We start from the raw sequence: 26,945 nt of genomic DNA on the forward strand, positions 1-26,945 counted from the left end.
GGCTTAAGCCTGCAAATCACTTTAAACATGTCCCTTCACAGGGCACACCTTCACTCCAGGTCACTGTGGGATTCGAAAGTTTAAGATGTATATCACCCGCTGCGGTAAGGTCAAAGTGGGTGAAACTCAGGCAGATTCTCACAGTTGACACTCCTTTATCTGAGAGCCATAGAGACAGCAGAAGGTGTGGGAAGACACGTAAAACCAAAATCATTTAAAAAGACAGCGTCTAGCTGCCCACCTGAGCTCTGTTGCTTCATCCCCTGTAAGGAGGACTCTTGTGCCACGGGAGTTCAATGTTTCTGCAGATAAGATTTGGGCTTCTTGGCCACTCAGGAGCAAATATTAGGCTCTCGCTGCTGAGAGCCAGTTTCTCTGGGCATAATTTAGTGCTGTTTCCCAAATAAGGGCATGAGGTAATTCTGTTCTCATCTCCGGGGTCTCTTTTTTCTTTTCTGGTTTTGCTCACTCTGGGCAAGGTGAGGGAAAAGGTGGTGCAAGGACAGCGGAGAAAGCCAAGAAGGAGCCCAGGGGCTGGTACTTGTGGGCGCCGCTGTGCACTCAGGGGACTGCATGCGTTTGACCTTGCAACAGGGCCTTCATTCACCAACAGCTAACGTGAGGATTACGACTCAGATGAAATCCTGTGCAAACCCGGCTCCCAAGCCCCACTCAGCAAGGTCACAGCACAGGCACACCCTCTGCAGTAAAGAAAAGCTTTCCATACCTCCCTGACGGGTGTCCTCACCGATGACTGGCTGCAGATTCAGCGTCGTCACCCAAAATTTGCTGATGCAAATGACAAAAATCAATATTTGCGCGGCACTTTACAGTTTACAAAATGCTTCTGTTATGTGGGTTATTTCAATATTTTTAACATCCCTGAGAGTCAGCGATTTCTACAAATACATATTCCATGCTCACAGACAACCTTTTAACCCGACGGGCTCAGGAGGGCCTTAAAAATGAAAGAAGGTCCTTGTGATTCAAAGCCCAGTTTACTGAATGGGAAGTTAAATGTGTGGTGGCCAAAGGGGCAGAAGTTCCGGAATCACAGTCTGCGTTCAAGTCCCACTTCTACTCACAAACTGTGTGCCGCTGAGTTTTGTCTCTACCTGAGTCTCATACTCACCCCACAGGGCCTTTTTGAGGCTTACAAAAAAAAAGAGGTAATGGAAAGGTGTGATGCGGTTTAGAACTTGATAAATGTTTGCTCATCATGATGTTTCATGATTTCTTTCCTAACAGCCTGGTTGCCATGACTGTGCAAGGACCACCGGGGAGTAATCATCTTTTCTCACCAGCACTTCCTACATCGAGGGCTTACATGTACTTCTTCCCTTTGTTCCAAAACTGAATGCTTTCCGAGGCCCGAGAGTGCGGCCTCTTAGTTCAGGGAACATTTAAACAATGAATGATTGGAGAAATGTCAAAATTACTGTCCTCAGAATGGTCCCAAAGCATAACAATCTGTTGCTGAAATTTAATAATTTTTAGAGAAAGCTACTTGAACTTCTTTCAAGATAAATCATCTACTTCGAGAATGAACTTCCTCCTACAGAAAAAGTAGGAGGAGAGGAAAGCTGAAATCTTCTCTTGTTCTCCACATAAGAACCCTGTGATCCAGAATGCCTTCTCTGTTGCGTTTGTATTTGTTTTTACTAGATGATAAGATATGGTTTCCTTTCATGATTGCAACACACTACATGTTGCCAGGGTTGCGCTTAAGCCAGAAAAGTCTATATAAGCTTGGAGAAGAGAGAATTTTCCATAGCTTGATCTCTTTCCTGACTGAATACTTGACATCTGCATTAACTCCTGATGAACATTAAGGTAAGTGGAAGTCTCTAGATTTTTCCTAGGATAATACCATTAGGGATATAGTTAATATTCTTCATAAATGCAAATAGGTTAATGGGAGAGATCTGAAATGCCCTTTCTCTTGCTCTGTCTTAAAGGTAGCCTTCTAGCGAGAACTCAAATGCAATTCTCCTGTCTACTTTCTTCACTCCTCTACTGAGAAACACATCCGCTGTCCCCAGCCCTGGGACCAAGCTTTGTCCAGATTTTATCTGCAGCACTTTTCACTCTGCAACCCTGTGTTTACTTGTCATTTTCCAGAACTGGACTCCATGCTCCTCAAGGCCAGGGACCGTAATGTAACATTTTTAAAACTCAATGCCTAATGTTTTGAAAGTGACTCAGGTTCAGTACATACTCATTTAATCCAATGAAGGCCCAGATGCTTTCCTGGGGGCTTTTTGTGTCCCTTTGGAAATTCACATAAATATTTATAACAGTGTTCTTGTCGTAATGCTCTTTTATGTCTTTTCTCGGTGGAGAGTTCTGGCTGGTCAGGACTGACAGCAAGATGAAAGTAGCCTGGGTCTTCTGGCATCCTCACTTGGGTCCCAGAGACATCTCAAAGTTAATTCCTCACTGACTTAAAATGAAGTAGATGTAATGCAAAAATAATTCTTTTTACCAGACTCAACTTTTGCATTTTTGTTTTTGTTGTTATATCTCTTGTCATCTGGAGCTTGGCTGGGAAGTCACTGTGTGGTTTCAAATTCCATCCTCATTATTTTTAACTGTGACCGTGGGCTAGTTGGCTTAGCCTCTTAGTAACTCTGGCCTCTCAACTGTAAAACAGGGCAGCCCTTGGAAGAGTTAAATGAATCGACGCATGCAGAACACTTAGAACTTGCCTGGTGCGTAGGAAGAGTCCAAATGTATTGCTGTTGTTATTATTATTATTATTATTATTATTATTATGGTGCTAGTGTTTGTTATTTCCTCAAGAAGCTGTGGTCCGTTTTTTTGTTTTGTTTTTTTTATTTAAGTATAGTTGATTTACAATATTGCAGCAATCTCTCCTGTATGGCAAAGTGACTCAGTTATACATATATATACATTCTTTTTCATATTCTTCTCCATTATGGTTCATCACGGGATATTGAATATAGTTCCCTGTGCTCTACAGTAGGACCTTGTTGTTTATCCATTCTAAATGTAATAGTTTGCATCTACCAATCCCAAACTCCCAATCCATCCCTCTCCCTCCCTTTCTCCCCCTTGGCAACCACAAGTCTGATCTCCGTGTGTGTGAATCTGTTTCTGTTTTGTAGATAGGTTCATTTGTGTCATATTTTAGATTCCATATAGAAGCGATATCATATGGTATTTGTCTTTCTGTGTCTGACTTACTTCATTTAGTATGATAATCTCCAGTTACATCCATGTTGCTGCAGATGGCATTATTTTTTTTCTTTTATGGCTGAGTAGTATTCCATTGCACATATTACCACATCTTTATCCATTCATCTGTTGATGGACATTTAGGTTGTTTCCATGCTTTGGCAATTGTGAAGAGTGCCGCTGTGAGTATAAGGTTGCATGTATCTTTATGAATTATAGTTTTTTCCAGGTATATGCCCAGGAATGGGATTGCTGGATCATATGGTAGTTCTATGTTTAGTTTTCGGAGGAACCTCCATACTGTTTTCCATAGTGGCTGCACCAACTTACTTTCCCACCAGCAGTGTAGGAGCTGTGATCTGCTTTAATGTGGGTTTATATAGATGTCCACATCTAACTTCTACAGAAATGATCGTGTAAGAATGTTCAAGTGTAACAATGTGATTATCAAAAATCAAGGAAGTGTCACCAAAAACAAAAAATGCTCCATTATTTTATTTTTTAAAAGATGGGTCTCGGCAAAGGGCACATTAGCTCCAGAAAAAGCCTGTTCTAATGGTAAAGGCCTGGACTGCATGCAGGAGACCTCTGTCCCCGATCCTGATAGTCCCTATTTTATCAGCTGGCTATGAGACCATGAATAAATCCACTCAATCATTTTAGTCTCAGGTCTTCACAATAAACCAGTAATAACTGTACCTGGTTTGACTCTCTCAGAGGGATATTACAAATATCATGTGAAAACATAAAAAGACTTTATTTGTATTACAATAAATATTATTTCTACATTATTGAACAACTTCTTAATGAAAAGCAAATTTCTATTAGATATGAGATCATGAATCGAGTTCATGTAATAGAAAACTGACCGGACTAAGAATCCAAAGTCTTGGTGTGCAAGTCACATAATGTTGGGCAAGTAGATACTCAAAGATCTTATGTCCTTCACTATGAAGCTCTCCTAGTAACATGCGATCTACATGTAGGTCAAATTAGATTACCTGTAAGAAAGCACCCTGTAAGTTGGAAAGATTCTTGTTAACATAAAATATTTTCATACTCATTATTTATATAATTTAAGCATTCAAAGATGGTAGCAGTTGTTGCAGAAATTTGTATTTTGAAGAACTGATGTCTCAAAGGTAAGTTCCCTTAGACTAAGTGCTTTACGTATTTTGCAATTGTTGTGATAATGTCATGAATTTATCAGTTACCTCTTTCCTAATTAAGACATTCCTTTCTTCAGTGAATCAACATGAATACGATTTTGGACACCTCCATATTTTGGGGAAAATTTCTATATTATTTTTTAGAATCTTTAGTTTACAGGATAATTCCCAAGAAGAAAAAGAATGTTGCTGGAGAGATTGTCCTTATAACAGGCGCTGGAAGTGGACTTGGGAGGTTATTGGCCATAACATTTGCCAGCCTTGGAGCCATTTTAGTTCTATGGGACATTAACGAAGAAGGCAACATGGAAACGTGTCGAATGATCAAAGAAAAGGGTGATGTGAAAGTATTTGCCTACACATGTAACAGTGGCAACAGGCAAGACGTCTACAGAGTTGCTGATCAGGTAAGCTGATTGGTGCTCTTCTTAGTTTCTGTGCCCAAGAAAAGCATTGCATCTAGTATGCTTTTACAAAGAGAAGAGGAGAAAATCTGTCATCCACTTCCTCTGAGAGTTCTATGTGCCTCTCGCTTGATTCTGCATGTCAGAAATCTGACTTTGTGGCCTCCAGAAAGGGAAACAGAAGAAAACAATACAAGTGGGCATTTGCTGAGCCTTTTGAGTTGTTGCCCAGCTGCTTTTTTCTGGTGACTCATTTGCCATCAGAGGTCAGTAGAAACTAGAACTAGCACTGGCTCTGCTGTTCATTTACCTAGTTACCTGTCCTCTCTACGTCTCTGTTTCGTTATCAATAAAATGAAAAGATTGGACCAGATGATCTTCAATATGACACTCAGCTTTAACTTAAGTCTCTGCATTGTATGATTCCAATGTACATCCATTGTCAACCTGTACTGAGGGTAGAAAGTACGGTGCTCAGCACCGGCCATGCCCTAGGGGGAAGGAGATGTCCTCCTGCACCTGGTCACAGACGAGTCAGGAAGACGACACCTGTAGAAGTAACTGTCACACACACCGGGTTGAAGGGAGACTAAACCGCCACCTGAAGGAAGATGCTGAGAGGCACGCGGGGAGACAGAACGTCACTGTGACATCACTGTGCAGCGACCCTGGCATTAGCCCCCCAGAAGGAAAGGGTAGGAACATGACAGAAACAGGAGGCAGAGAAAACACACGGCAATATTAGGTCATCTCTGCACCAAAAAAAAAAAAATTCATTAAGCAAAGTTGGCAAATCAATGTGTTTTTTTAAATATAATCAATCACAAAGCTACTTGAAAATTGCTGAATTTCTATGCGCAAGATAAAATAGCTAGGTTTAAAGAAACTACGTGAATAAAGTGAGAAAAAATGATGGCCCGGAAAAATAAGTATCAAAATGTAACACCTCAAATGAATTGTTGGCCTTGCTTCTGTCCAGGTTAAAAGGGAAGTGGGCGATGTGAACATCCTTGTTAACAATGCAGGGTTCCTGACAGGAAAGCTGTTTCTCAATACTCCAGATCACATGGTGGAAAGATCGTTTCTTGTAAATGCCGTCTCACTTCTGGGTAAGTCTTTCTTTTTCATTTTCTTTTGTTGATAAATATGAAAATTTCATGTATTTCTATAAACAACTAGTCAAACATTTATCTGTCAATATACCGTTTGTGAGTTTCCACTGAGAGGTGAAATAGAACTCTCAACCTATCCAGGTTTTACCTTGTCATGCACTTACCTTTGTTTCTCCTGTTCTTGCCCTACTCCAGATTCTCAGGGCAGGGCCCTTCCCTCTACCCTCTCTAGTTTGGTCCCAAGACTCACTAGGTTGCTAGAAATCGTCCTACCAAAATACAAACAGCCTTCACACAAGAAAGATTTAAGTTGTTCATGAGTGAAAGAGGTGTTTGTGCAGAGAGAGGGGGTTATTTTCAGAGTGGTGGTTTACATGCATGCACCACTGGGTATCATAACAGAGGAAACAATGGCAGGAGGAATAATTCTCAACATCTATTAAGCTCTTACTGGATACCAGGCACTGCTCTAAGTTTTTTCCTGTACATGGTAGTCATGATGCCATATTCATTATCATTTTACAAATAAAGAAACTGCAGTTCAAAGGGTTGAAATGATTTATCCAAGGTCCCTCAACTGCTTAGAGATGGTCCAAGGTTGCAGAAGGAAGAAGCAAGAGGGAAGGGAAAGACTCTTTACAGCAGGAGGATTAGTAAATTTATAACTCAGGAGTGTCTTTCTTGAGGGCTGGAGTGTCTAGACCAGGGTTGTCCACTACGACTATCTGTGGTGAAAGTGTTCTTTTTCCATGCCTCCCAGTATGGTAGCCACTTGTCACTTGTGGCTGTTGAGTACTTGAAATGTTGCTAGTGGAACCGAGGAGCTAAACTTGTAATTTTCTGTGAGTTAATTCATTTAAATGTATATTTAAATAGTCACGTATGCCTAAAGGCTACCATCCTGAACGACACAACTCTAGAAAATGGATGGGAGTTCAAAGGAGGCTGAGTTACCAGGGGAGTCTCCGCTGAGAGGGCTTATACTTGGAGCTGTAATGGAATGAGCAGGTGCCGGCGGTGATGGGGATGCAGGAAGCACAGGTGGCTGGAACCAGGGCCTTGGGAACCACGAGGAAGGGCGCCTCAGCCTTCTGAGTCTCTGAGGGTGGGTCCTTGGGATGGGTTTGCTTTAGGTACCCAGGCTCCTCCTTCTTTCTACTCAATGCTTCTACACTCACTCTCTGAGGTCCTTGGAACAATTTTCTTGATCTCCTTCTGGGGGACCCCCACTGGAGCCCAACACTATTTATTGAGCACCTAGCACAGTGCTTGACATACAACCGGTATTCCCTAAACATATGCAAAAATCACTGATTTCTTTCGCTCGCCCACCCCACCCCAAAACTTCTTTTAGGAAGGGGAAATGCCATCTTGGCAAACAGACTAGGTCACACTCATTTCTAACCACACCACAAATCTAGAAGCCATCCTGGGTTCCTGCCTTTCCCTTAACTCCAACATCCCTGGCTCTTCCCATAGAACATGCTCAAGTACACTCATTCCTCCCCTTCTACCAGCCCCTGGCCCAAGCCAATGTCACCTCTCACCAGCAGCCCAGCATGGTCTTCCCTCCTCAGCGCTGGCGCCTTTGAGCCTGTCTTCATGCAGGAACAGAGTGATCTTTGAAACACATAAACTAAACCGTCTCACTCCCACTCAGAAATGTTCAGAGGATTCAAATGCACTTAGAATAACACACAGTCACCTATCATGGCCTGTAAGCCCTACACGAGGTCGTAACATCCTCCTTCATCTGTCTCCTGTCTCCCATTTTCTCTACTTTCTGCCCGCTTCCTACACTTCAAGGATCCTGATGAGACCCCAGAGCACATCAAGCTCTTTCCTGTATGGGGGTCTTTGCACAAGCTGTTGTCCTCTGTAGTCTCTGAACTTGTACCTTTGTATTATGTTTGCTATTCTATTTGGTCTGGTTCATGTACATAGTTACAGTAAAGGATATTAATAGGCACACACAGCCTTCTTGTTGAATGCCCCAAATCTTGAGAGAGATGGTGCTAAGCAACCACTAAAACCAGAGAATCAACTTCCATTAATGATTGTGGAAGGAATCGTCATTCACCGCTCTAAAACTCCGAGGACTTTTTATTTTCTACTGCTCTTACTAGCTCATGCATTCCAAGGCTAGGGAACCAAAATCAAGAAATGTCTCCATCAAGTTTCACCTGCAGTATTTCCAATTATGACAGATTTCCTTCTTCTTGAGGTCCCCCAAACCTGCCAAGTTCCCTGGCCTGCCAGGAAATGACCTTCCTTAATACCAAAAAGGCGGGACTTCCCTGGCAGACCAGTGGTTAAGACTCCACGCTTCCACTGCAGGGGGCACAAGTTTGATCCCTGGTTGGGGAACGAAAATCCCTCATGTCTCGTGGTGCGGCCAGAACAAAAAAAAAAAAAAAAAAAAGAGGCTGGAAGGGCTCTGAAAGTCACAGAACAGGTATTAGTCCAGCTTCCCGGGAAGGCAGCTCAGTAGGCATTCATTCTGCATATGAACTATAATCAGTGTCCCTAAAAAGTGTCCTTGTCATACATGATTAAATGAAACAGTCTTAAATATGACACACCTGTGCTCTGGTTGCACTCTCAATCTCTTCAAGTCACAGGGAACTACACTCAATATCTTAGTATCTAAGATATACTAAGAAGAATACAATAGAAGAGAATGTTAAAAAAAGAATATATATATATTTATATATAACTGAATCACTTTGCTGTACACCTGAAACTATCACATTATAAATCAACTATATTTCAATAAAAATTTTTTATTAAAAATCAATAAATTTTTTAAATTAAAAAAATAAAATAATATGTGCCATTGAATTTCCAAAAAAAATCTCTTCAACTGTACCCTGGTTTAAAAAAAAAGACCTGGTTCTTACTGAACCCATGAAAATAAGTGGCCATGAAAGAGGAAGGACTCAGTACTGGTCAGAATAATAGAATCTGCCTGCTGTCCTAAGTAAGTTTGTGAACAAGGGCCATTAGGATCTCTCATGCTATCTATAAAATGACTTGATTGTTTGGATATGTATTACTTAGAATAAGTAAATTTCATTCTATATATTTGTCTAAGCCTAGCGCATTATGAAGACATTCATCTGAAATACAGATCTAGAGCTAAAATTATTATCCCCACCCTCATGTTCCTCTGAGGACCGATTCGTTTATAACCTACGCTAGGATTCCCCATAAGATATTTTTCTAGAATTCTGAGAATATTGGTTGAAACGAGAAACCTTTCAAAGCGAGTTAAACTGCAGCTTGCATAAGTTAGTGTCCTTAATTGAGGATTAGAAATAGACCAAGAAGAAAAGAAAAGGACTTCTTCACGTGCCCCTCAGAAAATAGAACGTTGACCACATTTAGATTTCCCTCATTGACTGTATAATCCAGCCCCACATAATTATTTCTGTTCTGCTGGAGCCTGGTAAGAGACTGCTTTCAGACTGTCAACCGTCCCTGCACTAAGGAGGCTGAAGGGACCTGATTCAGCCCCTGGTGTGGCCTTCTGAGGGTCGCCTCACAGTGGCTATGTCAGCTGTACCAATGAGTCGGCTCCTTGAGGCAGCCCTTTCCAGTGTGACTTATTTATTTTTATTTTCTTATTATTTTTTTAATATTTGAATTGTAGGACTGATCTTTTCTAATAAATTTATTTATTTTTTATTTATTTATTTTTGGCTGCGTTGGGTCTTCATTGCTGCACGTGGGCTTTCTCTAGTTGCGGCGAGCAGGGGCTACTCTTCATCGCAATGCACGGGCTTCTCATTGCGGTGGCTTCTCTTGTGGCGGAGCATGGGCTCTAGGCGCGCGGGCTTCAGTAGTTGCAGCATGCGGGCTCAGTAGTTGTGGCTTACAGGCTCTAGAGCACAGGCTCAATAGTCGTGGCTCATGGGCATAGTTGCTCCACGGCATGTGGGATCTTCCGGGACCAGGCCTCGAACCCATGTCCCCTGCATTGGCAGCCAGATTCTTAACGACTGTGCCAGCAGGGAAGTCCCTTCAGTGTGACTTTTAGAGTGTCCTGTGATGCTGTGTCTTCCACAAGACATAGTGTCTGGCTTGTGGCACCAGAGCCTTCAGGCAAGGTGACGGGAGTCTGGAGCCTTCCTATTGAGGATAAAACTGAGTGGATCTGATTATTTCAGTAACCAAAGTATCAACTGAAGAAAGTAGAAACCTCTACTGGGGTGTAATACATAACTATCTCAGCAAACAAATCCCCAGAGCATATCTCTCCATAAAATATAACAATATCATTTTTAGCTTTCAACCATAACTTTAAAATATACTTAAACTTATGTCATGTTAGAAGATAAGGTATGTGCCACACTGAACTGACTTTCTCGATTCAAGCTTTAAAAAACAAGCCACTGTTGACTGAAAAAAAAAAAATGCACAACCTAAAAGCTGAGAATTATGTCTTATTCAGTGAATATACTGAGGACTTAAGCCGGGAGACAGCCTCTCAGAGAGCTCTGAGGGACTATTCCAAAGAGATAAAGGAGGAGCCAGGATAAATAGGAGCTTTTTCAAAAAAAAAACACACAAAAAAGAAAACGTAGTTAGAACATCAAAAGATTATAGTTAAAGGAAACCAGACATCTCAAGTTAATGAATTTAGTGCTTTTCTCTACATGGGAAGATGCAAGAGTCTGGGCTCATTGAGATCATTCCTTTGGTAGGCACCTTAACCATCCAGGGCCAGCATCCTGCTTTTCTCCATCCTGAATCCCCTCAGGGTGCGGAGTTGGGGGGCGGCTGCAGTGACGGATGGTTTGATGGCTGCAGCATCCTTTGTTTACTGAAATGGCAAGCGATACTCCTCATCCACACCACGCGGTGCTGGGTTACTCCATACCTTTGCTCTATGAATTTTAACTTCTTTTAAAATTTTATGGGAAGCCAAATATTTCTCATAAACTTACCCAACTTAATATTCTTCTAAAGCCTTGAAGTCATTTAAGGTGACACTACGGAGTAACACAATCACTGGTGATATTAAAAGGTTGTCAAAAGGATAATTTTTAAAAATTGTAAAAGACAATGCAGGTGGAGAGACTAAGTTCAAACAATTGGGAAACCTGTCTGAAGTTCAAAAATACCAATTCTTTTTTTTTTTAACAATAAAGTCATCATTTGTTGTAATTCAGTTTAACTGAACACATATTTGCCCTCTTCATTACCTGAGATACTTTATGAAAGCAGTGATAACTTATCTGACCCATAACCAGGGTGAAAAAATTCAGGAAGTTCAGTAATTAGACTTTTGCATAAGAAAAACCGAATCTTACAACAAATGGGACACCCAAGAGACAGACATATAAAATGCCACCACACTTGGACGTGAACTGTCAAAAGAGACCAATTGTCTGCATCTAAGCAGAAACTCACCCATCAGTTCAGCAGTCCTGAGAAAGGTTAGTGAGACTCAAAAGATCTCAAAAGCAAAGGTGATATTCTTTGATCCAGTAGCTGCTTTTGTGTTCTACCTGCTCCTTGTATATAAGCACACCTTGGCAGACTCTCCAAAACTCTTAATGCAAAACTCTGACATTGTTAAAAATCATAAATCTCAGGCTTCCCTGGTGGTGCGGTGGTTAAGAATCTGCCTGCCAATGCAGAGGACACGGGTTTGAGCCCTGGTCCGGGAAGATCCCACATGCCGCGGAGCAACTAAGCCTGTGTGCCACAACTACTGAACCTGCACTCTAGAGCCCACGAGCCACAACTACTGAAGCCTGTGCACCTAGAGCCTGTGCTCCGCAACAAGAGAAGCCACCGCAATAAGCCCGCACACCACAACGGAGACCCAATGCGACCAAAAATAAAATAAATAAATTTATTTAAAAAAAATCATAAACCTCTTAGAACTAGATGGTGAGCGCATTATCTGTCAAGGTTTTGTTTAACTCATTTATGAGAAAACCAGAAGAATAATACTGCTGATAAATTGATGATGTGAGGAATTTGGATTTATATAGATAATGAAAAAGAATGCTGAAATAAGATCACTAAACACTTAACTCTGGGATTATCTTTTCTATTAGATCAAAAAAAAAATCACACCTATTCATTTTCTACATGTTAACCTCCAATTTTACAGGATTGTGAGACCTCTGGGTTCTAATAACTATTAGTCAAAGTTACATTGCTAAGGGAGTTATATAAATCTCAGGCAAGATGATTAGAAATTGCCCTAGCATGTTGAAAGTCGTTCAGTCACCTCTTTGCCTTATTTCAAGTTTTGGATAATGTTTCCCAACAGAAGTTATATTAAAGAGCCCAGTATTAGGGGAAGAAAGAGTGAACAAGTTCCCTGAGAGAACCACAGGGATTAGGGAACTGGGATTTTCCATGGCGTGGGGACTTAGAACACTGAATTAATACCTTACTTGAGGATAAATGATTCAATTCTACCAAAATAGCTAAGAATGTATCTAATCATTGTAGACAATTCCAAAGCACTTTTGTTTTCCAGAGCACATTTTCCTTGCATTGGAATTCAACTTTCCTTGAGCAGTTTTTCCCATTCTGCCAATACATCCATTGGAGTGAGAGGGAAATCTTACTTAGGGTAAAGCCAGGAAGGTGACCGTGATCAAACTTCAATACAAATTGCTGAAGACTACACGGAAGAGCTCTACAGACTAGAAAACAATAGGTTTTAAGTTTGGGGGTTCTTTTTTAGCAAACTCTAGATGTAAAATGTTGATTTAATTCAATTGGTATAGTTTACTTAAAAGCAAAATCAAGTCAAATAGTATCTCTTTTAGATTAACACATAATAAATGTTAAGATCCTTGAGACCCGTGGCTCCAGGGTACCAGTGACTATTTTGCACTGCCACAGAATCTAACCCATCGCAAGTGTTCAATAAATACTTATTAAGTGAACCTGTACATTGATCACATGCTAACTGAGCAAATAAAATAATAAATGAATAAAGAATATTGACACAGTGTATTTATATCTTCCAGACTTGTAAGGCCTTCCTTCCTGCCATGCTTAAAGCTAACCATGGTCACTTAGTCTGTATTTCAAGTATAGCAGGAGTAGTTGGTATCAATGGACTATCGGGTGAGTACTTCACCATGTGCCTTTGAATTCCCCAGTTTATAGCACCCAGAAATTAGGACTCTTCCAAGGTACAGAGAACTCTTCCTGCACCAAGGAGAAATCTCCAGTACATTTGGCTCTATTTCTAACGCCAGGACTGCTTCCCATTTCCCAAATTTGGATTCCACATATAAGTGATATCGTATGATGTTTGTCTTTCTCTGTCTGGCTCACATCACTTCGTATGGCCCTCTCTAGGTCCATTCATGTTGCTGTTCCACTCCTCTATTTAAAATGGCAGTGGTAAGGGAAGATATTCTCATCTGTTTAAAAAACAAAGAGAAGAATGTACCAATTGGCTCAGTAGTCTTCTTGGGTTAAGAGAAATTGAAAGTTTTCATTTTGTTGTTGGGTATGTAGTGTGGAGATACAGGAGTAGAGTGGCCACAAAAATGACTTTAATGGGCTTCCCTGGTGGCGCAGTGGTTGAGAATCTGCCTGCTAATGCAGGGGACACGGGTTCGAGCCCTGGTCTGGGAAGATCCCACATGCCACGGAGCAGCTGGGCCCGTGAGCCACAATTGCTGAGCCTGCGCGTCTGGAGCCTGTGCCCCGCGACGGGAGGGGCCGCGATAGAGAAAGGCCCGCGCACCGCGATGAAGAGCGGTCCCCGCACCGCGATGAAGAGTGGCCCCCGCTTGCCGCAACTGGAGAAAGCCCTCGCACGAACCGAAGACCCAACACAGCCAAAAATAAATAAATAAATAAATAAAATCAAGTAAAACTTTAAAAAAAAAAAAAAAAAAAAAAATGACTTTAACAGAGTTGTTTTGCCCCCAAAATAAGCCAGAGAAAGGGGAGGGAGTTACAGTTTTTAAAATAATTCCATAAATTAACTTGTCAAATTCTATTACTAACAGCTCTTCACTTTGTTTCAGATTATTGTGCAAGCAAATTTGTAGCTTTGGCTTTGCAGAATCTCTCTACCTTGAACTAAGACTACTACAAAAAAGTAACGTTAAAGCCACCATTGTTTGCCCATATTTTGTCAACACTGGAATGTTTGATGGCTGTACAACCAAGTAAGTGAACTCTTACAGTAGTCTTTGCCTTTCCAATATATGTCAATGATCATCTTTTCATTTTAAAGTTTTGAAATATGAAAAGTAAAACAAAAGAAATGATTTGAATGCCTAATTTAGCAAAAGAAAACATTCAATATGTATTAAATTAATGAGTTTATTCAATTTAAGGATAATAATACGGTTATGAGCATATGTTATTGTGAAAACATAAACCTAAATTGTTAATCAGAATATCACAATGCGGGCTTCCCTGGTGGCGCAGTGGTTGAGAATCTGCCTGCTAATGCAGGGGACACGGGTTCGAGCCCTGGTCTGGGAAGATCCCGCATGCCACGGAGCGGCTGGGCCCGTGAGCCACAATTGCTGAGCCTGCGCGTCTGGAGCCTGTGCCCCGCGACGGGAGGGGCCGCGATAGAGAGAGGCCCGCGCACCGCGATGAAGAGCGGTCCCCGCACCGCGATGAAGAGTGGCCCCCGCTTGCCGCAACTGGAGAAAGCCCTCGCACGAACCGAAGACCCAACACAGCCAAAAATAAATAAATAAATAAATAAATAAATAAGAAAATCCTTTAAAAAAAAAAAAAAAAAAAAAAGAATATCACAATGCAACAGAAAAGTTGGTAGTGAGAAGTTATTAAAATATTTACCATTGTAGTGTTGAGAAGATAATTTCTTTTCTAAAAAAATATTGAAGTAAAAATCATCCAAAAGATAAAATATTTTGAAAGATTGATTAATATATGTGGGGAAGTTTAGGGAAATGATATTTTGATATAAAGTTTACATTTGGTAGAACAGCCAAATGAGGATGCAAATGAAATACAAAGGCTTTTACACAAAGGAGCCAATCAGTAGAGTATGTTAAAAAGTATAAACATGACCTAGGGCAAGTGTAGTCATTACAATTATTAAAAAGGGGATTGACATGAACCAAATGCTATCAATCAACTATATTTGTAGGAAACAGAGACAGCCAACAAATAGCCCATCTAAAAAGCAATGAGGTTATTTAGAGTCTAGTGAAACCATAACATTAAATAGAAAGTGCCAAAACAGGTGGTGGAGTTGACAGAGTATAGCAGGGGAAAATCTCTCCCAAAGAAACATCTACTATGCAAGTCAAAATTAGCAAAGACAATCATTTAAAATCTTTGGAGATCGACCAAAGGGCATGCAACGCATTGGGAAGTATTTATTTAACAAAATCTATGGAAATTCAGTAAGAACACTGAGAGGCCATGGCACTGGGGCTAGGGACTACATCCACCCACCCACAGCTCTGCCTCTTAGAATAACTGCTTCAGGGGCTTGGCAACCAGTGGCAACTCCCATATCCTCAGTCCCTGGAGTGGAAGAACTCCTCTGGGCAGTTTGGTAGCAGGTGACTACTGGAGATCCCATTTTCTGCAGAAGGCCTGTATTGAAAGGATAGACTCATCCAGACAGTGTTTGTTCCTCCACCCCCAACTCCCACTGGGTAAGAAAGATCTGGGGAGAGGCTCTTGGTGAAGAGAGCAATTCCTCTTTCTACAACAGCTCTTTGTTGTTGGAGAGCCACACCAGTAATTTCAGCAGTCATGTGGCAGAAGACCTATTTTGGGTAGACTTACCAGACAGTAAAAATTGGCAGATCCAAACCTCCCAGGTTTTGAGTTGTGGAAGATCCATACAGGCTAGTAACAGCAGCTGGGTGAAAGCACTACTTCCTGCCATCCCCCCAGGTCCTGTTTGATAGGGACAATTCCCGGGGGAAAGCCAGGGAAGAGTCAGTTTCTCATTACACCCAACTCCTGCTTCGTAACACAGAGATTCTGACAGGCAAGGGTCATAGTCAGCAGCAAAAACTGGCATCTCTCTGCCTCTGCCATGGAACCCAGCTTCAATTGGCTAAGACCATAGATCAGAGCATCATCCAAAAAAAAGTAGCACAACCAGCTAGCAAATTAGAGCATGAGAGCTGGATGTGATACAAATAGAGGCAGGCCAGTTAAAGGCTTAAGAGAAAGAGACAGTAAAAGATTGCCTGGCTAAAACCACAGTTATCCCTGACAGTCAGGAAGGCTGTATGCATGCCCAGGTTGGAGCTCTCAAGAATGACATCAGAAGCTACACATTGCAGGAGAGATAGACCTCACAGAACTAGTTCAGCCAAGTGACTGAGTAAATAAACAAGCAAACAACCATGCAGGACTGTTATCCAGAGTTGCTACAATATATCACCTAAAATATTTACTTTTTAATCAAAAAGTATAAGATACACAAAGACACAGGAAAGTGTGACCAACACATAAGGAAAAAATGTAGGCAGTGGAAATTACCTTGAAAAGGATGCAGATGTTGGACTTAGCAGACTAACTGCGAAGCAGCTATTATAAATACATTCAAAGATCTAAAGGAATCCATATTTTTAAAATGGAAAGAAAGTATGATGACAATGTTACATCAAATATTAATCAATAAATATAGATTTTTTTTAAAAAGAAGCAAGTGTAAATTTGTGAATGGAAAAGAACTAATGTAAATTTGGGATTGGAAAAGAAAAGTAACTGAAAAGAAAGATCCACTAGAGCTGCTCAACAGTAGATTTGAGCTGGCAGACAAAAATGAGTGAACTTGAAGACAGATGAACAGAGAGTATGCAACCAGAAGAAAAAAGAGAAAATAAAATGAAGAAAGATGAACAGAGCCTCAGAGAAATCTGGGCCACCTTTAATCACATCAGTGTACACACAAGGAGAGTAACAGAAAGAAATGAGAGAGGGCCCGGAGAGAAGACGGCGGAAGAGTAAGACACGGAAATCACCTTCCTTCCCACAGATACAGTAGAAATACATCTACACGTGGAACTGCTCCTACAGAACACCCACTGAACGCTGGCAGAAGACCTCAGACCTCCCAAAAGGCAAGAAACTCCCCACGTACCTGGGTAGGGCAAAAGAAAAAAGAAACAACAGAGACAAAAGAATAGGGACGGGACCTGCGCCAGTGGGAGGGAGCCGTGAAGGAGGAAAGGTTTCCACACACTAGGAGCCCCTTCGCGGGCGGAGACTGCAGGTGGCGGAGGGGGGAGCTTCGGAGCCACGGAGGAGAGCGCAGCCACAGGGGTGCGGAGGGCAAAGCGGAGAGATTCCTGCACGGAGGCTCGGCGCCGAGCAGCGCTCACCAGCCCGAGAGGCTTGTCTGCTCAGCCGCCGGGGCGGGCGGGGCTGGGAGCTGAGGCTCGGGCTTCGGTCGGATCGCAGGGAGAGGACTGGGGTTGGCGGCGTGAACACAGCCTGAAGGGGTTAGTGCACCACAGCTGGCCGGGAGGGAGTCCGGGAAAAGTCTGCAGCTGCCTAAGAGGCAAGAGACTTTTTCTTACCTCTTTGTTTCCTGGTGCGCGAGGAGAGGGGATTCAGAGCGCCGCCTAAACGAGCTCCAGAGACGGGTGCGAGCCGCGGCTGTCAGCGCGGACCCCAGAGACGGGCATGAGACGCTAAAGCTGCTGCTGCCGCCACCAAGAAGCCTGTGTGCGAGCACCGGTTACTCTCCACAGCGCCCCTCCCGGGAGCCGGAGCAGCCCGCCACTGCCAGGCTCCCGTGAGCCACGGACAACTTCCCCGGGAGAACGCACTGCGCGCCTCGGGCTGGTGCAACGTCACGACGCCTCTGACGCCGCAGGCTCGCCCCGCCTCCTCCGTACCGCTCCCTCCCCCCGCCTGAGTGAGCCAGAGCCCCGGAAGCAGCTGCTCCTTTAACCCCATCCTGTCTGGGCGGGAACAGATGCCCTCAGGCGACCTACACGCAGAGGCGGGTCCAAATCCAAAGCTGAACCCCAGGAGCTGTGCGAACAGAGAAGAGAAGGGGAAATCTCTCCCAGCAGCCTCAGGAGCAGCGGATTAAATCTCCACAATCAACTTGATGTACCTGCATCTGTTGAATACCTGAATAGACAACGAATCATCCCAAATTCAGGAAGTGGACTTTGGGAGCAGGATATATTAATTTTTCCCCTTTTCCTTTTTTTGTGAGTGTATATGTGTATGCTTCTGGGTGAGATTTTGTCTGTAAAGCTTTGCTTTATAATAGCTTTATTTTACTTCACTATATTATATCCTCTTTCTTTCTTTCTTTCTATTTTTTCTCCCTTTCACTCTGAGCCGTGTGGATGAAAGGCTCTTGGTGCTCCAGCCAGGCATCAGGGCCGTGCCTCTGAGGTGGGAGAGCCAACTTCAGGACACTGGTCCACAAGAGACCTCCCAGCTCCACGTAATACCAAATGGCGAAAATCTCTCAGAGATCTCCATCTCAACATCAAGACCCAGCTTCACTCAACGACCAGCAAGCTACAGTGCTGGACACCCTATGCCAAACAACTAGCAAGACAGGAACACAGCCCCATCCATTAGCAGAGAGGCTGCCTAAAATCATAATAAGGCCACAGACACCCCAAAACACACCACCAGACGTGGACGTGCCCACCAGAAAGACAAGATCCAGCCTCATCCACCAGAACACAGGCACTAGTTCCCTCCACCAGGAAGCCTACACAACCCACTGAACCAACCTTAGCCACTGGGGACAGATACCAAAAACAACGGGAACTACGAACCTGCAGCCTGTGAAAAGGAGACCCCAAGCACAGTAAGATAAGCAAAATGAGACGACAGAAAAACACACAGCAGATGAAGGAGCAGGGTCAAAACACACCAGACCTAACAAATGAAGAGGAAATAGGTAGTCTACCTGAAAAAGAATTCAGAATAATGCTAGTAAGGATGATCCAAAATCTTGGAAATAGAATAGACAAAAATGCAAGAAACATTTAACAAGGACGTAGAAGAACTAAAGAGGAACCAAGCAATGATGAAAAACACAATAAATGAAATTAAAAATACTCTAGATGGGATCAATAGCAGAATAACTGAGGCAGAAGAACGGATAAGTGACCTGGAAGATAAAATGGTGGAAATAACTACTGCAGAGCAGGATAAAGAAAAAAGAATGAAAAGAACTGAGGACAGTCTCAGAGACCTCTGGGACAACATTAAACGCACCAACATTCGAATTATAGGGGTCCCAGAAGAAGAAGAGAAAAAGAAAGGGACTGAGAAAATATTTGAAGAGATTATAGTTGAAAACGTCCCTAATATGGGAAGGGAAATAGTTAATCAAGTCCTGGAAGCACAGAGAGTCCCATACAGGATAAACCCAAGGAGAAACACGCCAAGACACATATTAATCAAACTGTCAAAAATTAAATATAAAGAAAACATATTAAAAGCAGCAAGGGGAAAACAACAAATAACACACAAGGGAATCCCCATAAGGTTAACATCTGATCTTTCAGCAGAAACTCTGCAAGCCAGAAGGGAGTGGCAGGATATACTTAAAGTGATGAAGGAAAAGAACCTACAACCAAGATTACTCTACCCAGCAAGAATCTCATTCAGATGTGATGGAGAAATTAAAACCTTTACAGACAAGCAAAAGCTGAGAGAGTTCAGCACCACCAAACCAGCTTTACAACAAATGCTAAAGGAATAGCTAGAGAATAATTTTAATACACACACACACACACACACACACACACACAAAGTGCCAGTAAAGGTAATAAAGTAGGCAATTTCAAAGAGGCAACATAAATGCAACATAAATTTATTCCTAGGTATTTTATTCTTTTTGATGCAATTGTAAATAAGATTATTTTCTTAATTTCTCCCTCTGATAGTTCATTGTTAGAGTATAGAAACACAACTAATTTTTGTATATTGATTTTGTATCCTGCAACTTTACTGAATTCATTTATTAGTACTAACAGTTTTTTGAAGGATTCTTTACAGTTTTCTATATATAATATCATGTCATCCACCAAATAGTGACAGTTTTATTTCTTCCTTTCCAATTTGGATGTTTTTTATTTCTTTTTCTTGACTAATTGCTCTGGCTAGGACTTCCAGTGCTATGTTGAATAAATGTGCTGAGAGTGGGCACCCTTGTCTTCTTCCTGATCTTAGAGGAAAAGCTATCAGCTTTTCACCATTGAATATGATATTAGCTCTGGACTTTATATATGACCTTTGTTATATTACAGTAAGTTTCCTCTTTAAGAATTATTTTCTCTACTTCTTTGTTCTAACATTATTATTTAAATAACAATATTAGTAAGAATTGATAATAATATGTGATTAAGTGATATAAAAGAAAAAAGGTGTTATGAGAGAGAATAAAGGACATATACTTTAGAATGGGGAGGGGTAGTCAATGATAGTTTCTCAGAGGAAGTGACATTGAAAACTGAGACCTGGGGACTTCCCTGGCAGTCCACGCTTCCACTGCAGGGGGCATGGGTTCGATCCCTGGTTGGGGAACTAAGATCCCACATGCCACACAGAGCAGCCAAAAAGAAAAAAAAAGAAAAGAAAACTGAGACCCAAAAGTCAGATAAGTAGGAATTAACTAGGTAAAGAGCAAGTGGGAAGAGCATCTAGGTACCCTGCACAAAGCCCTTGAGATCAGAAAAAAATGGGGATTCTTAAGAACCTGAAAGAAGGCTGCTGTGTCTTAGCACAGTGAGCAAATTAGAGAGTAAAGTCAGGTGAGGTTAGAAACCATAAATACATTTTTCCCCCCAGAGGAACCATTGTTCACCATTTACCATCACATCACTCTTCATTATACTCTTCTACTTTTGTTTCTTTGAAATTCTTTATAATAAATATTTTAAATAAAATAATGAATTAAAAATTCATATTAGCTGAAGGAATGGCCATAAAGGGAAAATGTAGTATTATTGGAAATAGACTTCTAGAAAATTTGAAGGAAGCGTGTCTACAAAAGAACTCTACACAGAAGAGTTTAAAAGCTCTGGAATTAAGCAGTCAACAAAGCGGATAAAGTATATCTGGTTGGAAAGGACAGCCGTGAATGACAGGAAGAGTTTCAAATGATAAAATCAGAAATGAGACCTTTGCATTTGCTAAGAAACTTTCTGACAACTTAACAGAACATTTGTTTCTAAAGCTAGAGGGTCAAGATCACAGAATAAATGTGACCAGCCAAGAGGAGGTGGCATGGTAGCCAATGAAAACAGTGATATTAACTGATGGCCCTTATAAACGTGGAGTTCCTAAGTTCATAAAAGGTAAAAACAATGTCTCTAGAAAAAGAAAGATGAATAATCCTAAATGATAAGAGTATGAAATGAACAATGATGTGAAGATTATATTTTTTCCAGCTTCATTGAGACATAATCGTCATATAAAATTGCGTGAGTTTAAGACATACAAATGTGTTGATTTGATACATTTATATGTTGCAAAATGATTACCACCATAGCATTAGCTAACACCTCCATCTCATCACATAATTACCGTTTCTTTTTTGTGGTGAGAATATTTAAGATCTACTCTCTTGGGGGCTTCCCTGGTGGCGCAGTGGTTGAGAGTCTGCCTGCTAATGCAGGGGACACGGGTTCGAGCCCTGGTCTGGGAGGATCCCACATGCCGCGGAGCAACTGGGCCCGTGAGTCACAACTACTGAGCCTGCGCGTCTGGAGTCTGTGCTCCGCAACAAGAGAGGCCACGATAGTGAGAGGCCCGCGCATCGCAATGAGGAGTGGCCCCCGCTTGCCGCAACTAGAGAAAGCCCTCGCACAGAAACAAAGACCCAACACAGCCAAAAATTAATTAATTAATTAATTAATTCTTTTAAAAAAACATGCAAATGAGTTTAAAAAAAAAAAGATCTACTCTCTTAGCTACATTCAAGTATGTAACAAAATATTGTTAGCTATAATCACGGCTGTACTTTAGATCCCCAGAACTTGTTAATACTATAACTGGAAGTTTGTACCCTTTGATCAATATCTCCCCATTTCCCCAACCTCCAGCTCTTGGTAATCACCACTCTGCTCTCTGTTTCTATGAATTTAGCTCTTTTAGATTCTCTGTACAAGTTATATCATACAGTATTTGTCCTTGATTATTTCACTTTTCATAATGTCCTCAAGTTTCATCCAAGTTGTCACAAATGGCAGGATTTCCTTCTTTCTCATGGCTGAGTAATATTCCACTGTGTATGTGGATTTTCTTTATCCACACCAGATTTTCTTTATCCATTCATCCACCCATGGACACTTAGGATGTTTCCATATCTTGGCTGTTGTGAATAATGCTGCAATGAACATGAGAGTGCAGATATATCTACAAGATCCTGATGTCAAATCCTTTGGATTTATACCCAGAAGTGGAATTGCTGGATCATATGGTAGCTCTATTTTCAATTTTTTGAGGAACCACCGTATGGTTTTCCATAGCGGCTGCACCAATTTACATTCCCACCAACAGTGCACAAGGATTCCCTTTTCTCCACATCCTCAACAGCATTTGTTATCACTTGTCTTTTTGATGATAGCCATTCTGACAGGTATGAGGTGATATCTCATTGCAGTTTTGCTTTCCATTTCCCTCATGATTGAGCACCTTTTCATGTGCTCAATTTCATGTACATGTTGGCCATTTGTATTTCTTCTTTGGAAAACTGTTTTTTAATAAATGTTGGAGCCCTTTAGGCTATGGTTCTAAGGAACTTTTAGGAGAAAAAATATAAAGACTAATTACCAACATTTAATTACAAGAAATTGATCAGCTTTCAATAATCAGCTGAGATAAATAGAATTTTTGAGGCAGTGTGGTTCAAATAATAGAGAAGCATAATATAAAATTATAAAATGTCAAAGTAATGTCTAATGGGAGCTTTATTACATGCTTATCCCATCTCAACTCCAACTGATTTCACAAACATCTAAGTCTGCTTAACATGGTAACAATAGTCTGCCTAAAATAAAGACACATTACACATGCTCAGGAGATTTTTCCTTTTGGTAATAAAATTTTGCAATTTTGCTTCTTAATAGTGTACAGTTGCTTGATGTTTGGACTGAAAGAGAGAAAAGAAAAAAAAAAATCTCAAAGCAGTTCCTTCCATAGGTGTAGACCATCACATAGCAGAAAATCAATAAAGGCCAGGCGTTCACTCTAAAAAATTAAATGTATTAGCACTGGTCCCAATGTTGGTCATGAGAGAAAACACAAGGCAGTTCCTGATATTTACATTTGGTTTGCATATTTAGAGACATCTAATTAATTACATCTAATTAATTACTGTAGTCTAATTAATTATCAAGTTAATAACTTGATATCTAAAATTTAATAATTAGTGCTCACGATGGCAGCCAAAGAATACCACTCTGACAATATAATTTTTGTTGTTTTCATTCCAGGGATCTACTTCTGCTGCCTATACTGGAGGATGAGAATGTTGCCCAAAAAGTTTTAAATGCTATTTTAGAGGAACAGGTTTACTTGATAATGCCCACATTTTTGCATGTTGTGTTGTTCCTTAAACAGTAAGTTAATAATGACTTCTCTATCATTTTGGTTATGCATGAACAAATTGTCTCATCATTGCTTCCTCTTTTGCCAGAAAGCAACCTCATACCTTTTTAATGATAAAGGAAAAGTAATATTTAAATAGTTCAAAGGTAATTTACTGGACTGTTTCTAGCTGTGCTTGGTTACTCCAGACACTGAGAAAATTTAGAAACTATTGGGTCTTATAGAGTACAAATTATTAACTTCAAGAGAAACAAATGGAACACCAATTTTTTTGGTGAATTCTTTTAGTTCAGCTAATGTAAAATTCTATTTTGAAAACAAAGGACAAATAAACCTGAGTGTGTTGACGGAAAATTATTAAGGATATTTGGCAAGTTCCTCACTGCTTTTAGTAAAAGAGCACCTGCAACTTCACGCTAAGAGTTCTGGAGTCTTTGCAGGTGGATTCAGGCCAGGCCCACTGTCTTCTCTGGAATAACATCTAACATTCATCAGGAGCCTATATGTACCCGACTCTGCATAACAGCCTTGCATGCATTTTATCACACTTAGGGAATCTGAGGATTAAAGAGAATAAGTCATTTTTATAGGATTAAACAGCTAATAAATTCTGGAACAAAGTTTTAATCCGATTATGGATCTTAAGCTCTTACCATCAGATATACTCCTCCCCTGCTATAAGTTACTAGCAGAGTGGAAAACACAACCGGTGATTCACTATTATGAAATTATGTTATTAATAAATCTAGGACTTTCTTTACTATTTATACCCTCTTCAACATATCTTTGCGAACTGTGGGTTTATGCACGCATTCACTGAACAGGGAGGCACACAGGAAATTCTAAGACGCCACCTCCTGTTCATCCGGCCTTGGCTGCTGAACTAGGTCAAAGTCCCTGAGGTTGCAAACTCTCACATCTGTCCCTGACTTTTGTAGCACCCACCATACCTGTGGGTTGCTTGTAGGATATCTGTCCTCCTTGCTAGATTGCACACACTCCCTGAGGACAGGACACGGTTTCCTGCTCCGTGCTCCAGGCTGAGTACCTAACACAGAATATGCACGCCATAAATAATTGCTAAGTTGAGTTGAGTTGAGCAGAACTGAGCTGATCTAAGCAGAGCTCAGCTGAAGGCACAGTTCCTCTGTCTTCAAGAAACTAAAGCAATGATTCTCCACCTTGGGTGTACACTGGAATCACTTAAAACAACTGATGCCTGGGCCCTACCTGCCTGCCCCCTCCCGAGGAACTCTGCTTCAATCGGTCTGGTTTTCTTTCTACTTTTTACCACCATGTGTTAGTTTAGTAGATCAGGATATACACAGTCTTACCACAGAAGGCAGTGAGTTAACATGTGGAGGGACTTCCCTGGCGGTCCAATGGTTAAGACTTCATCTTCAGTGCAGGGGGTGTAAGTTCCATCCCTGGTCGGGGAGCTAAGATCCCACATGCCTCGTGTCCAAAAAACCAAAACGTAAAACAGAAGCAATATTGTAACAAATTCAATAAAGACTTTAAAGACGGTCCACATCAAAAAAAAAAGAAAAAAAAATGGCTAAGTTGTGGCCTGAGCGTTGGGACTGTTCAAGGCTCCCTGGATGTCAGACTGCGCTCAGCGCACATGACGCAGTGTTTGTTCATCCTTCTCAACGGTGACACGTGCACTGTGTGAATCACGACAACTCGCACGTCGTGTAATTCAAAGTAATCTTTACAAAGATGTCCCTTTTTTGTTTGTTTGTTTTGGGGGAGTTTTTTGGCCGCGCTGTGTAGCCTGTAGGATCTTAGTTCCCCCACCAGGGATGGAACCCGTGCCCCCCGCAGTGGAAGCACAGAGTCCTAACCACTGGACCGCCAGGGAAGTCCCTAAAGATGTCGCTTTGACTCCTTTTAAAGGATTCTGATTTTTTTCCTCTGCTTTTCTCTAGAATAATATCTCCAGACATGATGATCACCCTTGCCGAAACATTGGAATGGACACTTCCGTGGCTTCCTTGACAGGTCAAGAGAAAGCAGGTGAAGTTCAGACTGAAAACGAGAGGAAACACCTATAGCTGAAGCCTCAAATGTGGTAATAAAACCAAGCGTTGTGAGGACAGACCATTTGGGGCTCTTCCTCGCGCTTAGAGCAGTACAGTCTACCAAGGATTACTGAGGCTTTCAGAAGGGCTAGCCTAATTCCCAGGACATGGTTTGCACACTGATAATTTCCCTAGGCATTCAAATTATATATTTGACAGTTTTTCCTGCCACTTTTTAGTCTGGTAAATAAGGATATTGCAGCCATTCCAATGAACTCAGAGAATATAATGTATTAATAAAAACATATTATGCAAATTGACACTAATTTAATTTTTAAATAGACAGTATATGATACTTTTAGAAAAGGAGTAATTACAAATAATGACCTTGTAAATCAGGGTTTTAGGCTGATAATTTTTCAACATCAGATGTAAAGAAACATTTTAGTTTTGCAATTAAGAAAAATAACACTTTTCTGTCTGCCTATTAATTCCTAATGGAGTTGGATGACCACATCAAGGTCCTTAGGGAGATTGAATCTGCTTATTCGATAAAATAAGTCCACAACTAATCATGCTTGTTTGCATCTGAACATGCCAAAAATTCCTAACTTCTTTATTCCATAAGAAAAAAAGTACACATTAGACTATGTACTGCTGGTTTGAGGAGGAGACTTATTTTCATAATTCAGTCAATAAAGTAGCCTTAACTCTGATGGATTTGTATACACAATATGAGCCACTCCCCTTAAAAAAGTATATACTTGTTCGAATGTGCACCTCACCTGCCAGCTCTCAGCAAACTTTTCTAAATGACTCTCCGAGTTTGGAAATGTTCTTGAGCTGAGTTACAGAACAGCTACCTAGCTTTGCCTCTAACAGGTCAAGAGCTAGTGAGTAACGGTAAAACCAAAAAAAAGAAGTATCAAGTAAAGTAAATGTTTGTTAACCAAAAAGTAAGCACTCAATACATAAGATCTACCCCATTATTTGGGGCATAATAGTTCTACATTCTTGCAAAGAAAGTTTAACTTGCGATGAACAAACTAGAGAAAATTTTTGAACTAAAAGAGGGATAAAAATTCCAAAGTGCAATAACTTTCAGGAAATGAGTTTTCTTTTAACAGTTTTGTAGGTAAAACCTTTGTAAAATTTTGACATCTCTATGCCTTCTTAAACCAAGTATTCAAAGAACCATTTAAATTTTTCTTAAACTTCCATAAATTTCCATAAATTTTCCTTAATGCCTAAGGAGCATTAACATCTTTTTGTCTACCTGGGTTGACCCCCAGTAGTGGCTTTTGAACGGCCATTTATCTCTAAGTAAACTGGTCCACACCCCCTCACTGGGCTCCACCTTCCCCTTCACTCAGCCAAGAGGGGTACTGCTACTTCTAATTCGGGCCTGTCTTATTTTCATTTGTCAGGCCTCAGGAGGGTCTCTTAGGCATTCACTTGTTCATTCATTCCACTCGTATTTCCTGAGTACCTACTATG

At 41.1% G+C, this 26,945-nt stretch overlaps 1 protein-coding gene across 1 annotated transcript; it reads left to right on the forward strand.

Moving 5' to 3' along the window:
- Positions 1-4,453: 4,453 nt before the first annotated feature.
- Positions 4,454-25,505, forward strand: SDR16C5 (short chain dehydrogenase/reductase family 16C member 5). The gene is given in 9 exon segments (XM_007168588.2): positions 4,454-4,774; positions 5,751-5,866; positions 5,868-5,880; positions 12,885-12,984; positions 13,902-13,919; positions 13,922-14,045; positions 23,310-23,435; positions 25,356-25,390; positions 25,393-25,505. Coding segments are annotated over 9 exon segments (942 nt in total). The 3' UTR covers positions 25,482-25,505.
- Positions 25,506-26,945: the final 1,440 nt, after the last annotated feature.

This window comes from Balaenoptera acutorostrata, chromosome 17, assembly GCF_949987535.1.
Source record: "Balaenoptera acutorostrata chromosome 17, mBalAcu1.1, whole genome shotgun sequence".
NCBI classification, from domain to species: domain Eukaryota; kingdom Metazoa; phylum Chordata; class Mammalia; order Artiodactyla; family Balaenopteridae; genus Balaenoptera; species Balaenoptera acutorostrata.